This window comes from Hakea prostrata, chromosome 1 (assembly GCF_041222555.1).
Source record: "Hakea prostrata isolate BN-2017 chromosome 1, UWA_Hpros_2, whole genome shotgun sequence".
Lineage (NCBI taxonomy): Eukaryota > Viridiplantae > Streptophyta > Magnoliopsida > Proteales > Proteaceae > Hakea > Hakea prostrata.
In genome coordinates, this window is record NC_142600.1 from 24,511,228 (window position 1) to 24,524,553 (window position 13,326).

The 13,326-nt window shown below is 37.7% G+C and overlaps 1 protein-coding gene across 1 annotated transcript; it reads left to right on the forward strand.

Annotated features, from left to right (window-relative positions):
• The first annotated feature begins 340 nt into the window (after positions 1-340).
• LOC149028420 (acylamino-acid-releasing enzyme-like) lies at positions 341-12,943 on the forward strand. The gene is made up of 17 exons (XM_089148419.1): positions 341-508; positions 633-942; positions 1,051-1,272; positions 1,366-1,602; positions 1,725-1,799; positions 2,288-2,426; positions 2,796-2,947; positions 3,038-3,120; positions 3,206-3,333; positions 3,450-3,528; positions 4,452-4,629; positions 7,720-7,780; positions 7,929-8,051; positions 11,074-11,271; positions 11,750-11,818; positions 12,349-12,425; positions 12,509-12,943. Exons 1-17 carry the CDS (start codon positions 358-360, stop codon positions 12,570-12,572), a joined length of 2,346 nt encoding a protein of 781 aa, XP_089004545.1. The 5' UTR covers positions 341-357; the 3' UTR covers positions 12,573-12,943.
• The last annotated feature ends 383 nt before the right edge of the window (positions 12,944-13,326 follow it).

A 13,326-nucleotide genomic window follows, 5' to 3' on the forward strand; every position in this document is an offset into this window, starting at 1 on the left:
TGATAAAGTCATTACTGCTTAAACTGAAATCTAAATTTGCACTGGTTTCTTGATCATTAAACCCTGATACATAGTTTTGATGATAAGACCTCCAACACTTTAACATGGGTAACAAGCCCTAGAATGGAATATCACTCCTGCTCTCAGAAATCGTTTATGTTGCTACTACCTTTACTTTACTTCTATACTCCTTAGTATCTGAAGTCTTACTTTCTTCATATTTTGATTCTCTTAAGTTCTTTAGGAGATAATTTTGCAGTATGTTAGTTTCTAATTTTATTCAAAAATAAAAAGTGTTGGTTTTCTTACATTTTTAATTTGTTTACACTTAATATGCAGTTGTCGACCTCGTTATCCATGGATGTGTCAGGAGCTGCCTTTGCTAAGGAAGTGCCATTAGGCTTAGATACAAAAACCATGGAAGAATATGCTTCCCAGACTAAATTGTATCAAGAGTTTACTAATATCTGTAGCATTGATAAAGCATGGGCTTTTAAGTCTGATTGTGGTATGGCTAGCTGTTACCATTCTTTGGTTGTTCTGTTTCTCTGTGCTGTGAAAGTTGATGTTTCGAGTAATACTAGTTTCATTCTCCTTGTGTTTCTCAACATATAACTTTTCTCGAGTTGCAGGAGAGGGGTCCCAGGCCATGTTTCTTGTTAGCCAAGCAAATCTCTTGGCAAACAAAAGAAAGAAACACTTGCTATCTGCTCATATTTCAGACAAAAGTAACCAATCTGTTAGCTTCCATTGGGCCCCTTTTCCAGTTGAGATGACAGGTGTGTCCATAATTGTTCCCTCACCATCAGGCTTGAAGCTTCTTGTAGTTCGGAATCAAGAAAATGGATCCCCCACCCAATTTGAGATCTGGAATTCATCTCAGTTGCAAAAGGAAATACTTGTCCCACAATCAGTTCATGAATCAGTATATACAGAGGGATGGTGAGATGATATGAAACAATAAACTTGATAGAACAGCTATGTCAATGTTTCAGGAATAGTTGTATATTCAGCTGAATGTGTAACTTGAAAGTTCTTGGCATGTCTTAGGTTTGAGGGCATCTCTTGGAACTCTAATGAAACCCAAATTGCTTATGTTGCTGAGGCACCATCTTCCTCAAAGCCCACGTTTGATGGTTTTGGCTACAAGAAAGGAGGTTCTACTGACAAGGACTGTGGGAGCTGGAAAGGTCAAGGAGATTGGGATGCGGACTGGGGGGAATCCTATGCTGGAAAAAGGCAACCAGCACTCTTTGTCATTGATATCAACAGGTCCACTTTCATTGTGTTCCTTAATGCTTCTAATAAGATGGGAAGGTTACATTCTATTTTTAATACCTAATTTCAGCTTATCTGCATTTTCAGTGGAGCTGTTTGTGCTGTTCAAGGAATTGGGAAGTCATTGAGTGTTGGACAAGTTGTATGGGCACCATCAATCAGGGGTTTGCAACAATATCTGGTTTTTGTTGGATGGCCAGCAGAAAATGGTCCCCACAAAGTAGCAAGAAAGCTTGGCATGCAATATGCTTACAACAGGGCATGTGCCTTGTATGCAGTTATGTCTCCATTTAATGAAGCAGAAGCTGAAGAACTTCCACTCAAGTGCGTTTGCAATGTTAATGTTATTTTGTTGGTTACCCACAACTCTTTCTTAATATTACTGTTACATGTTTGGTTTCCAAACATTGCTTTCTGTTTAAATGGGATTCCTATTGATGTTTCAGGGTTGACGAAACCAAAGGTTCAGCAATTCTTAACCTAACTGAATCCATAAGTAGTGCTTTGTTCCCACAGTTTAGGTACTTACCTTGCAACTTTGACATTCATATCTTGTGTTTCTGCCTATGGTTGTGTTTCTTCTTGGTTTTTACAATATAGAGTTAAATGGCCCTTAATAACAGTGATATAATGTCTTGTAGAAATACAAAACAATTTCCAAAGTTAAATGCTATTACTGGATAAAGATCTGAGAATTACCACAAATACAACGTTATTTTGTGGTCAATATCTTATCACAGGACTTGGAAATATGCTCCATTTGGTTAAATCTGCATATTGCTTTTACTGCACTAGGTGGTATGCACATGCCTTTTTTTATAGGTACATACTGTCTAAGAATGGAGGCACCATCATAGTGCACTGGTAATGCCTGTGGATTATTATACTCAGGCTTGAGAGCCAATCATGTCTGTTTAAAAACCACTTGTAAATGAAGAAAGCACAATAAATAAATAAATAAACTCTCTTACAAATTGTTTACTGATTGAGAATAACATTATGCTAACAGTCCCGATGGAAAGTGTCTAGTGTTTCTGTCAGCAAAAAGTTCTGTGGAGAGTGGAACATCTTTTGCAACACAATCGCTTCACAGAATTGATTGGCCTGTAGATGGAAAACCATGCTCAACGGCAGCCCTTGTTGAAGTGGTAAGCTCTCCTTATTTTCTAAAGCTGTATATAGTTGCCCATAAATCATCAAAGTTCAAATAGTTCCTTAAAGAAAGTCCTATAAACAAACTCATACCATTGGAGGAAAAGAACTTTGACGTGTTAGGAATTGTTTTGAACATTGAAGCCAATTTTCCAAAGCATCGGATGTAGGTGTAATACTTCAGGCTTCCTATCCTCCCACTCTTGATCTGTAGAATTCTTGTACAAAATAATCTCTAGATCATTCTGTTGGTTATTCCACTTAGTATATTCAAATTGATGATTTGTCCATATAAAAACACAACCCAGAATGTTAGCTTTAATTAGTCAGAAATTTGTATTCTCATTCTAAAGCATATCTGCCAGGTTCCTGTAGTGATGAATGCTGAGGATGGTTGCTTCCCTGGCCTTTATTGTTCTAGTATCCTCAGTAATCCTTGGCTTTCTGATGGATCTACCATGATTTTGTCTTCCATCTGGCGAAGCACTGTAGTGATACTTTCTGTAAATGTCCTGAGGTAACAGCTAACCTCTGTTTCACTTACTTTTTGAGCTTTTAAAATGTTTCCATGCGATTCAATTAGAGTTGAATGTTTTTTTTTTGGCAGTGGGAAATTATCACGTATTAGCCCCACTGACTCAAGTCATTCATGGAATGTTCTTACACTGGAGGGGGACAGCATTGTTGCTGGTAATTAGTTGCTAATGTCTGACATCGATTTTGTTGAAGCATGTAATAAACAAACAAGGCTTTAAATCATATTTCTTTTTTGAAGTGTCTAGTAGTCCCATAGATCCCCCTCAGTTAAAGTTTGGAAATCCAAAAAGTAAGGATGAAGCAGATGCAAGTAATACAGTGGTTTGGATTGATGTCTCAAGTCCCCTGTCCAGATACTCTGAAAAGGTTTGAGCATCTCCATTTTTTTTCCTCCCTGCAGGACTTTTTTTACATTGAATTGAATGTTGTCATGCTTATATCTAGTATAAAGCATAAAGCATCTCCCAATGTTATTGCCACAGGTTCATTCCTTGCTGTCACCACTTCAGTTCAGTATAATGCAGATTCCTGTTAGGGACACATCCAACAACCTTAGTAGAGGTAATATATTGATCTTTATGTATGTACTAATATTTAGTAGTTTCTTTCATTATTGCTAATTGCTATACCATATCGGCTGCAATTTGCAACTGTGAATGGTTAAATGAACCATGGTTTATTTCCTTACATGCAATCCTATTTAGCTGTAAGAAAAGAAGATTGGGAAGTAAAGGAGATGAAACTATCAGTTTTAGGTAGAGAGATAGATAGGCTCTCCAGGAACTTAAAGCTTATAGAAATTAATTGATTTTGAACTTGTATGAGTTTTTCTGAAGTGTAAGGGCTTGTATCTTGTGGTTGAGGTTGTTCTGTTTCTGTCATTTGGAAATCATCAATTCTTCTTGTAATTGTTTTTAGCTATTAGATCACCCTTGGAACTACTTTGGGTTCACAAGTGACCTTGGTTTGGTTGAGATTGTGAACTGGCTGTAGTTTCTTTGATAAAATTTGAGCTTAAGCAGAATACTGCCATATATTTGTGTCCTTTTTCTTACTTCAGCAATTCATGGATTTTTGGGTTCTAAATATCTGGAAGTCATTCGTATCTCTTGTCTCATTGAATGGATTGATGATATGTACCTCTTTACAAAGACTGATAAAAATATATGGTTTTAATAACTTGAGGTGGGTGATTTTTAGTCGGTGCTTTGACAAGTATCATCTCATTGGAAGATACTTACCAGTCATAAGACAGCCTAAGCACTAGTTGCCAAAATTATCAAATGCCAGTATGCTCCATGCTGTCTGAAAATTTGTATCAATGAATATTATTGACTTTCTATTTGATTGTTTCAGGTCTGGGCATCTGCAAAAAGTAGTTTTTTGCAGTTTTTTTTTTTTTTAATTAAGTGGGTGGGGTTGGGCTCAGGTTTTTATACTGACTAAAAGAACCACTGATATTCTGAATATGTTGATTTCTCCAGGTGCCAGTAAGCCTTTTGAAGCTATATTTGTATCTTCCAGCTCTCAGAAGAATGGTGCATGTAACCCACTAATTGTAATGCTTCATGGTGGACCACATGCTGTCTCAGTTACAAGCTTTTCAAAGTCCTTAGCATTTCTGTCTTCAATTGGTTACAGCTTGCTCATAGTAAATTATAGGTGAGTCAATATGCCCAGTTTTTTATTCTCCCCATGTTTTCCTTCTTATTTTAGGTATACAGTGAAGTTAAAAGATTGAGTACACATTGGATCTAGTTATTTTGAACCATTCTATTCCTTTAACCATCTATTCTTCTGATTCTTTTGTTCTGTTAGAAGGTTTTCTAAATTTTCAGGAAACTGTTCATGTCTCTTATTCATTCACACAAAAAATGAAAAAGAAAGAATGAAAAAATGAAAAAGAGAAAGAAAAGGAGCATCTCTCTTTGTTTTCTTGTAGGTACATGAATTATGTTCTGATCTTTTTTCTTTGCTAAAGGAATTGAAAAATACTCTAGTTCTTTCTTCCATGTTTTTTCAATCCTCAACAATTGAGTCAAGATTCCTAATAGCATAGAGGAGAAATGCTCCTAATGAATGAGTGTTGAGGGAAGATGTTACCAATGGATGAACCAAAAGAGTTTGAGGAATGTGCAATCCACAGTGATTGATTCTCTTCCTTACAGGAGAAATAGTGAGCATGATTTCTACATGCAGTCAATTTTATGCAGTTAATATGCTCTTTTAAGACGTTGGAAAAGAATCCAGTATATAAAAATATGCAAATTTTCAATTATTGAAGAAACATCACTTTCAAAACCATCAAGAGACAGCTTGGTTATTGGTGAGCAGTTGTGCTTCCGACTCATGTTCCATGTGAAGTGAACATCAATTGAAACATTAGTTGAAAGTTCCACCTAAATACTCTTTTCTTAAACTTTGCTAATGAGGCTAAGGCAATTGAGGTCCAAAAAGTGAGATACCAAAGTGTCAAGCCACTCATAGAAGAGATGTAAATGTCTTATATTGGTTGAACATATTTTGTGGATTTTCCAGTACACATTGAGGTAAGACACTTCATTTGATTTACTTATTTATTATTACCTTTTTGGGGGTGGGGGAGGGGGGAGTGGGTTGTTTTGGGTATTACATTGTCCTGTATTCTGTCATTTGGTTTGTGGATTCATTTTGAAAGAGCCTTTTTGAGAAGTATATGGATAATTCATTGAAATTCTTGTATAAGGTTTTGCTAGAAATGTATACAGAGAGTAGATTCTGTAAAAGAAAAATGGAGAGAGATGTGAGGACAAGTGGCTGTAACTTTATTCTTCATTGATAGTGAAACAGATTAGAGCTGCAGCAGGGTAAGGTTGCACCTAGGTTTTCCACACCCTGACCATAACCTTGAATACCGTAGCACAACCCTAACCCACCCTAATTCGGTTTGGCCAGGTCAGGCTCTGATTAACCTTGACCCTGTTTCACTATCAAAGGCTAGGCCCTGGCTTGGGTCCTGACCCTGAGCTTGTCCTTGACTCTTACCACAAAGCAATAAAACAACCCATAAAATAAAAGAAGCTATCACCTCCAAGAGAAAATTGGTAACCAACCCCATAATGTGATTCCAATTACTCAAATCATGAATACGATGCCCTTTTAGGCCTAGCATTTTAGAGTTGGTGCTTCATCAAGTTGAGTTATCACCTCCAAACTCCAAAGAGGGGATGGGACTAGAAACATGGCTTTAAAATTTGGAGTTCTAGTGACCAATCATATGAACCCAAATAATCCTATCATGGCCGAAGCCCCTCTTACCCCTTCCCAACCCATTTCCTCAGCCAACAATCTTCTTCCCCTTCTTTACTAGCCTCCTCTCCTTGCTCCCAGCCGACTTACCTTCCTCACCCATCTCTTTATATCTCTTCCCCCTCCCTCTTGGCCCAACCCCCTTTGCTTTCGATCCCTTGTCCCACTATTGATCCTACTCCAGTGGTTTCCAGTGGTTTCCAGTGGTTTTGGAGACTCTTCCAACTCGGAAACTCCCTCCCTCCACTTGAGAGCCTAAGGAGAAGTAATCTCGCTAATAGAAACCCAAATAATCCTATCATGGACCAAGCCCCTCTTACCCCTTCCCAGCCCATTTCTTCAGCCCTCAATTCTTCTTCCCACTTCTTTACTAGACTCCTCTCCTCGGTCCTAGCCCACTTTCCTTCCCCTCCCTCTCTTCATATCTCTTCCCCCTCCCTCTTGGCTCAACCCCCTTTTCTTTTGATCCCTTGTCCTATTATTGATCATACTTCGGTGGTTTCGAGTGGTTTTGGAGGCTCTTCCGACTCGGAAACTCCCTCTGTCTGCTTTGAAGCCTAAGGAGAAGTAATCTTGCTTTTAGAGATCGCTGCCAATTTGATGAAAACTTTGTAGTAGGGCTCGCCAAGTCCTTAGGGAAGGAGAAAAAAGGTGAAACTGCTTTCTTGGCCTGGTTATGTTTGTAGCTTCTCAGCTTTAGTAGCGGTGTCACCCTCCATCTTGTAGCCCCCCCCCCCCTTTGGTAATGAATAAAGAATTCATCCAAAAAAAACATATATAAAAAAAAATCCAATTTGAACCAGGCCAAATCACTAAATTAGATTCCAGTTACTCTATCCATGAATATGATGGAGCATTTCTTCAATGATGAAAAGAAGGGCCTCATGTTTAGGTGTATGATTAAAAACACAACTAAAAGAATATTGATCATTTGTAACAAATATTGATAATAAAAATATGTTGCATAAACCTGTGACCGCATGATTATGCTTGGTAGAATTAGGGGTTGCACACACTTGACTAAGAAACACTAGTAGGTAATCAGGGTAAGGATCAAGACTTGGATCAGGGTCAGGTAGGGGATCAGCCAAGCCATGTTGGGGCAAACACTAAAGCTGGCTGGGCCTGACATTGATTTCAGCACAAACTATTCTGATCCTGACCTGCCCTTAGGGCCAGAATTTTGAGTGTAGGCAGGGCCAAACTTGCACCCTAGAACTGATCCCATATCTCCGTGGATGTAGGCTATCTTGCCGAACCATGTAAATTCTTCTGTTTATTTGTGTGATTTTTGTTGTTGTTGTTGTTGTTGTTGTTGTTGTTGTTGTTGGTGTGTGTGAGAGAGAGAGAGAGAGATTGTCCCCAAGTTTGGAGACTGCTCATTGCTTATTTTCCTAATCAATGATGGTTAACAAATTTCCTTTTCCACCTTAGGCATTTTCTAATGTAAGTAATATATCTCAGAGGCTCATTGGGATTTGGAGAGGAGGCATTACAATCTCTTCCTGGGAAAATTGGGTCACAGGTGCTGTATTCTCTGTCTTATGTATCATCTACCATGCTGGGGCCTTCAAATATGTTACATTATTTTCATAAAATACAATTACAATAGTTTTGCACCATTGCTCTTGTAAATTATATGGACTGTAATCTCTTCTGCTTAACTTGGGCAGGACGTTAATGATGTTCTAACAGCTATAGACCATGTGATTGACATGGGACTAGCTGATCGATCTAAAATAGCTGTGCTTGGAGGTTCACACGGTGGTTTCTTGACAACCCAGTTAATTGGACAGGTGTACTGGTGCTACTTGAGTTCCTATGGTGGCATTTTCTTTTATCATGCAAAATCGTCTCCTAACAATATCTTGATGCTTATCATGCTTTTAAAGTTATTTTATTATTATTTAATTACTTGTTTCTTTTAATAATGAAAAGCTTACATAACTTTCTATTGGCTTATTTTTGTTTTCTTTTGTCTTCCTTTTCTTTCTAAAGCCATTCACTGCAGAACCAAACATCATAGGATATATATTTCCTTACTGCAGTAAGGTGGAAACCTAGAAAACTGGTCCCTACTTGGGGGGGGGTGTGTGTGTGAGAGAGAGAGAGAATGAAAAACAGAAGAGGGGAGATGTGACTATCTGAGGGAGAGTGAAATGAACAGGATTCAGAATAGTCATACTGTTAGCTGAATTGTCCACATATATGTTAAGTAAAAATAGATATTACTACAAAAGACAGTTGAATCTAATTACTAGGAGACCCATTTGGCAATCAGAACCTAAGCCCCCCCCCCCCCCAAAAAAAAAAAAAAATTCTGTCTTCTTTTACACTGACACATTCTCCATTGCTTAACACTATACACATCTCCCCATGCTCAACTTGCAACTGCCACAAAGGGATTCATGCCGAAATAACTTCTTAGTAAATACACCATCAATTTTATTGGTGGTATTGATGAAAGGAGTATAAATCAGTTTTCACATGATAGTATTCCATACAAAATGGCAACCAACCTCAATATGTTTAGTCCACTAATGAAAACCTAGACTACTAGCAATATAGATAACAAAACAATGATAATAAAACATTCCCGTAGTTTAGACAACTGAAACCCCCCCCACCCCACCTTCTGAACAAGAGATTTCAATCCACATTGGCCAATGTAGCATGTGCCAAGTGCCATGGAACCCTACTCAACGTCTCAACCTGGCCGCTGTAGTCTACTTCTTTCTCCAAGAAGAATTGGGAGATGAAACACATGGTGGCTAAATTTGATTCTCATATTCGCAATGTCTAACGTCTTCTTTTCCAAACTTATTCAAAATAAAAGGGATTTATTGAGATTTCGACCGACCAAACCACATGTTTGGGTCATTTGGTTTTCATATTCCCTATCCTTATCGGCTTCTTTTCTGAACATTTTGAGTTTTTCAGGAGATTTGGTTCCCATGGGCATAACTGCTTGTCTGTTCATTTTTTTAACCATTTTACACCTATCCTATGAATTAGTTAAACCCAAATTATGTGCTATTTGCAATGTAATTATGCAATCAAAACATACATTAGATTAGGGAAATGCTAGAATAGGACCTTCACCCCTCAATACATGGAGTATCTTGGTGGGTCTAATCCAAAAGCTGCATGCCAGTGAATATGTCAGTGATGCTTCTCTGAATGCAACACAAATTGAAATTAGAGGTGAGAGAATAATAGTGAATTGTCATTGATGACAGATGTCTTCTTTTTTATCATGTCTTACTCTCCAGGGGAAAATTTGTGTTCAGGAAAAATAATAAAAGCCTAAAGATAACTAAGGTAAAACGACTGTATTCCAATCCCATTGTATTCAACAAATTCATGTGAATTCCATGATGTATTTTGTGCTCAGCGCTGTGTGGCTGTGCTTATGTAATAATTCTTCCAAAAACAAAATCTAGAGAGGAAAAACAATCACCTTCAAGCACCAATCATGTAAACCTGAGCAAACAGAAGTGATGAATGAGTAAGAGTAATTCAAAATTGGTAGAAACCTAGAGATTTGGCAGGAAAAAAAGAACTGATAGTTTTGATTGAAACAAAGAGCGGAAACTTGTGAAGACCTGGTACAAACCAATGTAACCCATGATTCCGTCTTAACTGAGATTAAGAACCCATGCCTCCAAGTAATAAGATTGATGTCACCATCACTGCCAGCATAAGTCAGCATTACAGGAACCCATAATTCCAGGAGAGTCATTACTAGAGATAATCGTATCATTAACATACATGACAAGAATGACTGCCTTGGCATCATTTTGCCCTACCTAAATTTCTCAAACAAGCAGAAGGGGACTTTTTCAGCCCAGAAAATATCCATTTGAAGATGGCAAACCTTTGATGTATTTTTCCCCATGATACAACATACCCAGGATCTGATACACCTCAAAATCAGCACAGAGAAATACAGTTCAGTATAAAGTTAAAACAGAGGCCAGATAAGATTAATCAACAAGGATACAACTACATGATTAATATTGCACTTAGTACACTGAAGAGTTGTCCTATTTGATGAGTCCCATGTATTTCCTGCAGCAGACATCTGATGTTGATGTTAGAATAAGAAGTCAGGTTATGGGAAGCATCAACTGGTGGGTCTTGCCACTTGGCATGTGTGGGGACTGGGGGATGGAAATTGAGCGAGTTAAATAGATGACCATCTATCAAGGCTGGTATGGATTGCAGTTTGGGTTTGGGTTTGGTTTTGTGTGGTGACGCCATGGCATGGTTAGCTTGGGTTGCAATTCAGGGCATGGTTAGCTTGTGTTGCAATTCAATGCATGGCTTTACTGTCTTCTACTTTTATTCTTCATCTTATGTCTCTGCATCACCCCTTTCCTAGTGCCTTTGTCTGAAGACAATCTCACTCTCGCTCTCCCTCCATGTACAATCAGGTAGCCTCAAGTTTAGCTTAAGATTTGATCAAAGGGTTGCATTGGATAGAAGCCCTCAGTGAATCACCTGACTTCTTGCAATTCCTATGCATGTGCTCCAAGTGTATAGTTAGACACGAATATTGAGTTTACTTTCTGAGAGAGAAATTTCACCTATTTTGCTCCCCCCCCCCCTGTTTTCTTAATTCAAATCTTGTCTATGATATGCAATTTAAGCAATGCTCCCAGACAGTGTAATGTATTTCATGGCCATCCTTATATATGTAGTTGTATCCTATACTCTATAGCAATGTTTTCTCTTTGTTTCTGTGGCCATCATACTTCTCAAGAAATTTGAGACTCACTTTGCAGATGGATCCTCTTGATATTCTATTTGCTTCAGGCACCAGATCTATTTGCTGCAGCAGCTGCGAGGAATCCTGTATGTAACCTTACACTGATGGTGGGTACAAGTGATAAACCTGATTGGTGTTATGTAGAGGCAATTGGAGGTGAAGGAAAAACATATTTCACAGATGCACCTTCTATTGAACTATTGCATCTTTTCTACAGCAAGTCTCCTATTTCACACATCTCCAGGGTATTCTCCTTCAAATCATGAAATTATAATGGACTTCTTCCCTTTTTATTTTATATTATTTTATTTTTTGGTTCAAAGATTATAATGGACTCAGCACTAAGTTAGAAAGACAAGTTTCGATTGTCCCCACATAGTAAAATCATGTGAGAACATATTCTGAAGATTATTAACAATAAGAAAGGAGAAGGCATGACAATTTCAAGTCAAGTATGAATAGAAGAAAATATCTTGCAATTTAAAGTGCAAAGTAGATATATTACTTTTTTAGGCATTCATCTTCTACTTTTTCTCTTTTTTTTTTTTTTTTTTTGAAGGAAGCACTTTGATATTCAAAACTCCTCTAAAAATGCAATCCTGTATTAGAAATGGTAGTAAGAATTTGTACTGGTTATTTTACAAGCAGCAGTATAATATTTCAGTGAAGGATCTTCTGAAATAGACTTTATTTATTGACCTTCACAAGTTTCTTGACATGTAGGTCAAAACTCCAACCCTTATTCTTTTGGGGGCCCAGGATCGCCGAGTTCCATATGCCAACGGATTGCAAGTAAGATCTCTCTATTGTCAAGTTCATTGATGGCACATTTCATGTTTAAAAAGGGTTGAGGTGGGTATGAGGGGATTTACATTTGTTAAGTAACAAGAGAAATTTGGCAGTGAGTGATTTTATTCTGCTAAATGGAAAAATGAGGAAAACAACAGGCTCTTCAGCATGCTGTGCTAAAATCATGTTATTCATCCTGTTTCCCACCAACTGCCATTATAAACAAGTTCTCTGAACTTGTGATTAAGTGTAGTAACAGGATTGGATTCCCTAATCCGCCCTTCTTCCCAACCCCCAAAAGAAGAAAATTCTCTGCCTAGATGGTATTCTTATCTTTGAAAAAAATCTTCTGAAAAAACCAATCCAGTAGCTTCTTAACAGCATTGTGGCCCTTATTGTAGACTCTGAATTTATTCCATCGTAACAGGGTTTTGGTTTTTGAAGCTGTTTCTTTTCTCAGTATCTAAACCTTAATGCTGAAATTTGTTATTGTGGTTCAATAGTTGATGTTTGCAATTTTCATGTTTGGAAAGTATGCTAGGGCATTGAGGGAGAAAGGAGTTGAAGTCAAAGTGATAGTGTTTCCAAATGATAATCATCCAATTGACCGGTAAAATTGTTTTGCATTTTTTCTTACTAATTTCACTAGCTAAGTTGCTTTGCTAGAACCTGATGATTGTTTCTTTCTTCCAGACCACAATCTGACTTTGAGAGCTTTGTTAACATTGGAGTGTGGTTCAAGAAGTATTGTTCATAAGAAGGCTTATCTTGTGTATGTTCTTCTTGTCTGGCCTCAAGAGGTTATGACTAGATTGAATATCACAATCCTATCTACTGTTTCTATGTAAAATTAATGAATAAAGCAAGCAATAAATCAAGGGATCTTCGTCCGTTCTTCAATAGGGGCAGTTTTCTGGGGCTTTGTTTATGTTCAAATGTCAGAAAAGGCACAGGAATGATCTTATCATAATATAATTTTACTTACTTGCGCTTTTGACGATGGGGCTAAAGTAAATTTTGACTGTGTTAAAGAAATCCTATTGTCTCTTGTAACATGCAGTAGTGACTCAATGCATTGTCTCACACTTATTGTTACTGATAGATTCCTAGCTGCCCAGTGTACTGAGATGAGGAGATGTACCCTACATTTATGTGTTCTCAGAACCGTTACATGCATTATAGACTCTGAAATTTAAAAACAGAGCTCTCAGGCTGTATGTATTTGGTTGGCAAGAGATCAGTAGAAAGAAAAAGAGTAGAAAACTCTAATTTATCTTGATGTTTGGGTTTGAAACGAAGTTCTGATTTTAAGAATCAGGTGTTCAATGGATAGCAAAATTACCTAACTTTGTTCTGCAAATGGGTTTGTATTGCCCAATCCCCTAAAAGAGCTCCTCCTGCAACCTTCCATCTCCAACTGTTCATCTGAGACAGCAAGCTATCTATGCCTTCTATCTATTGCTACGTTCACCTGAGACAACATGCTATCCATGTCCAGCTTCAATACCTGG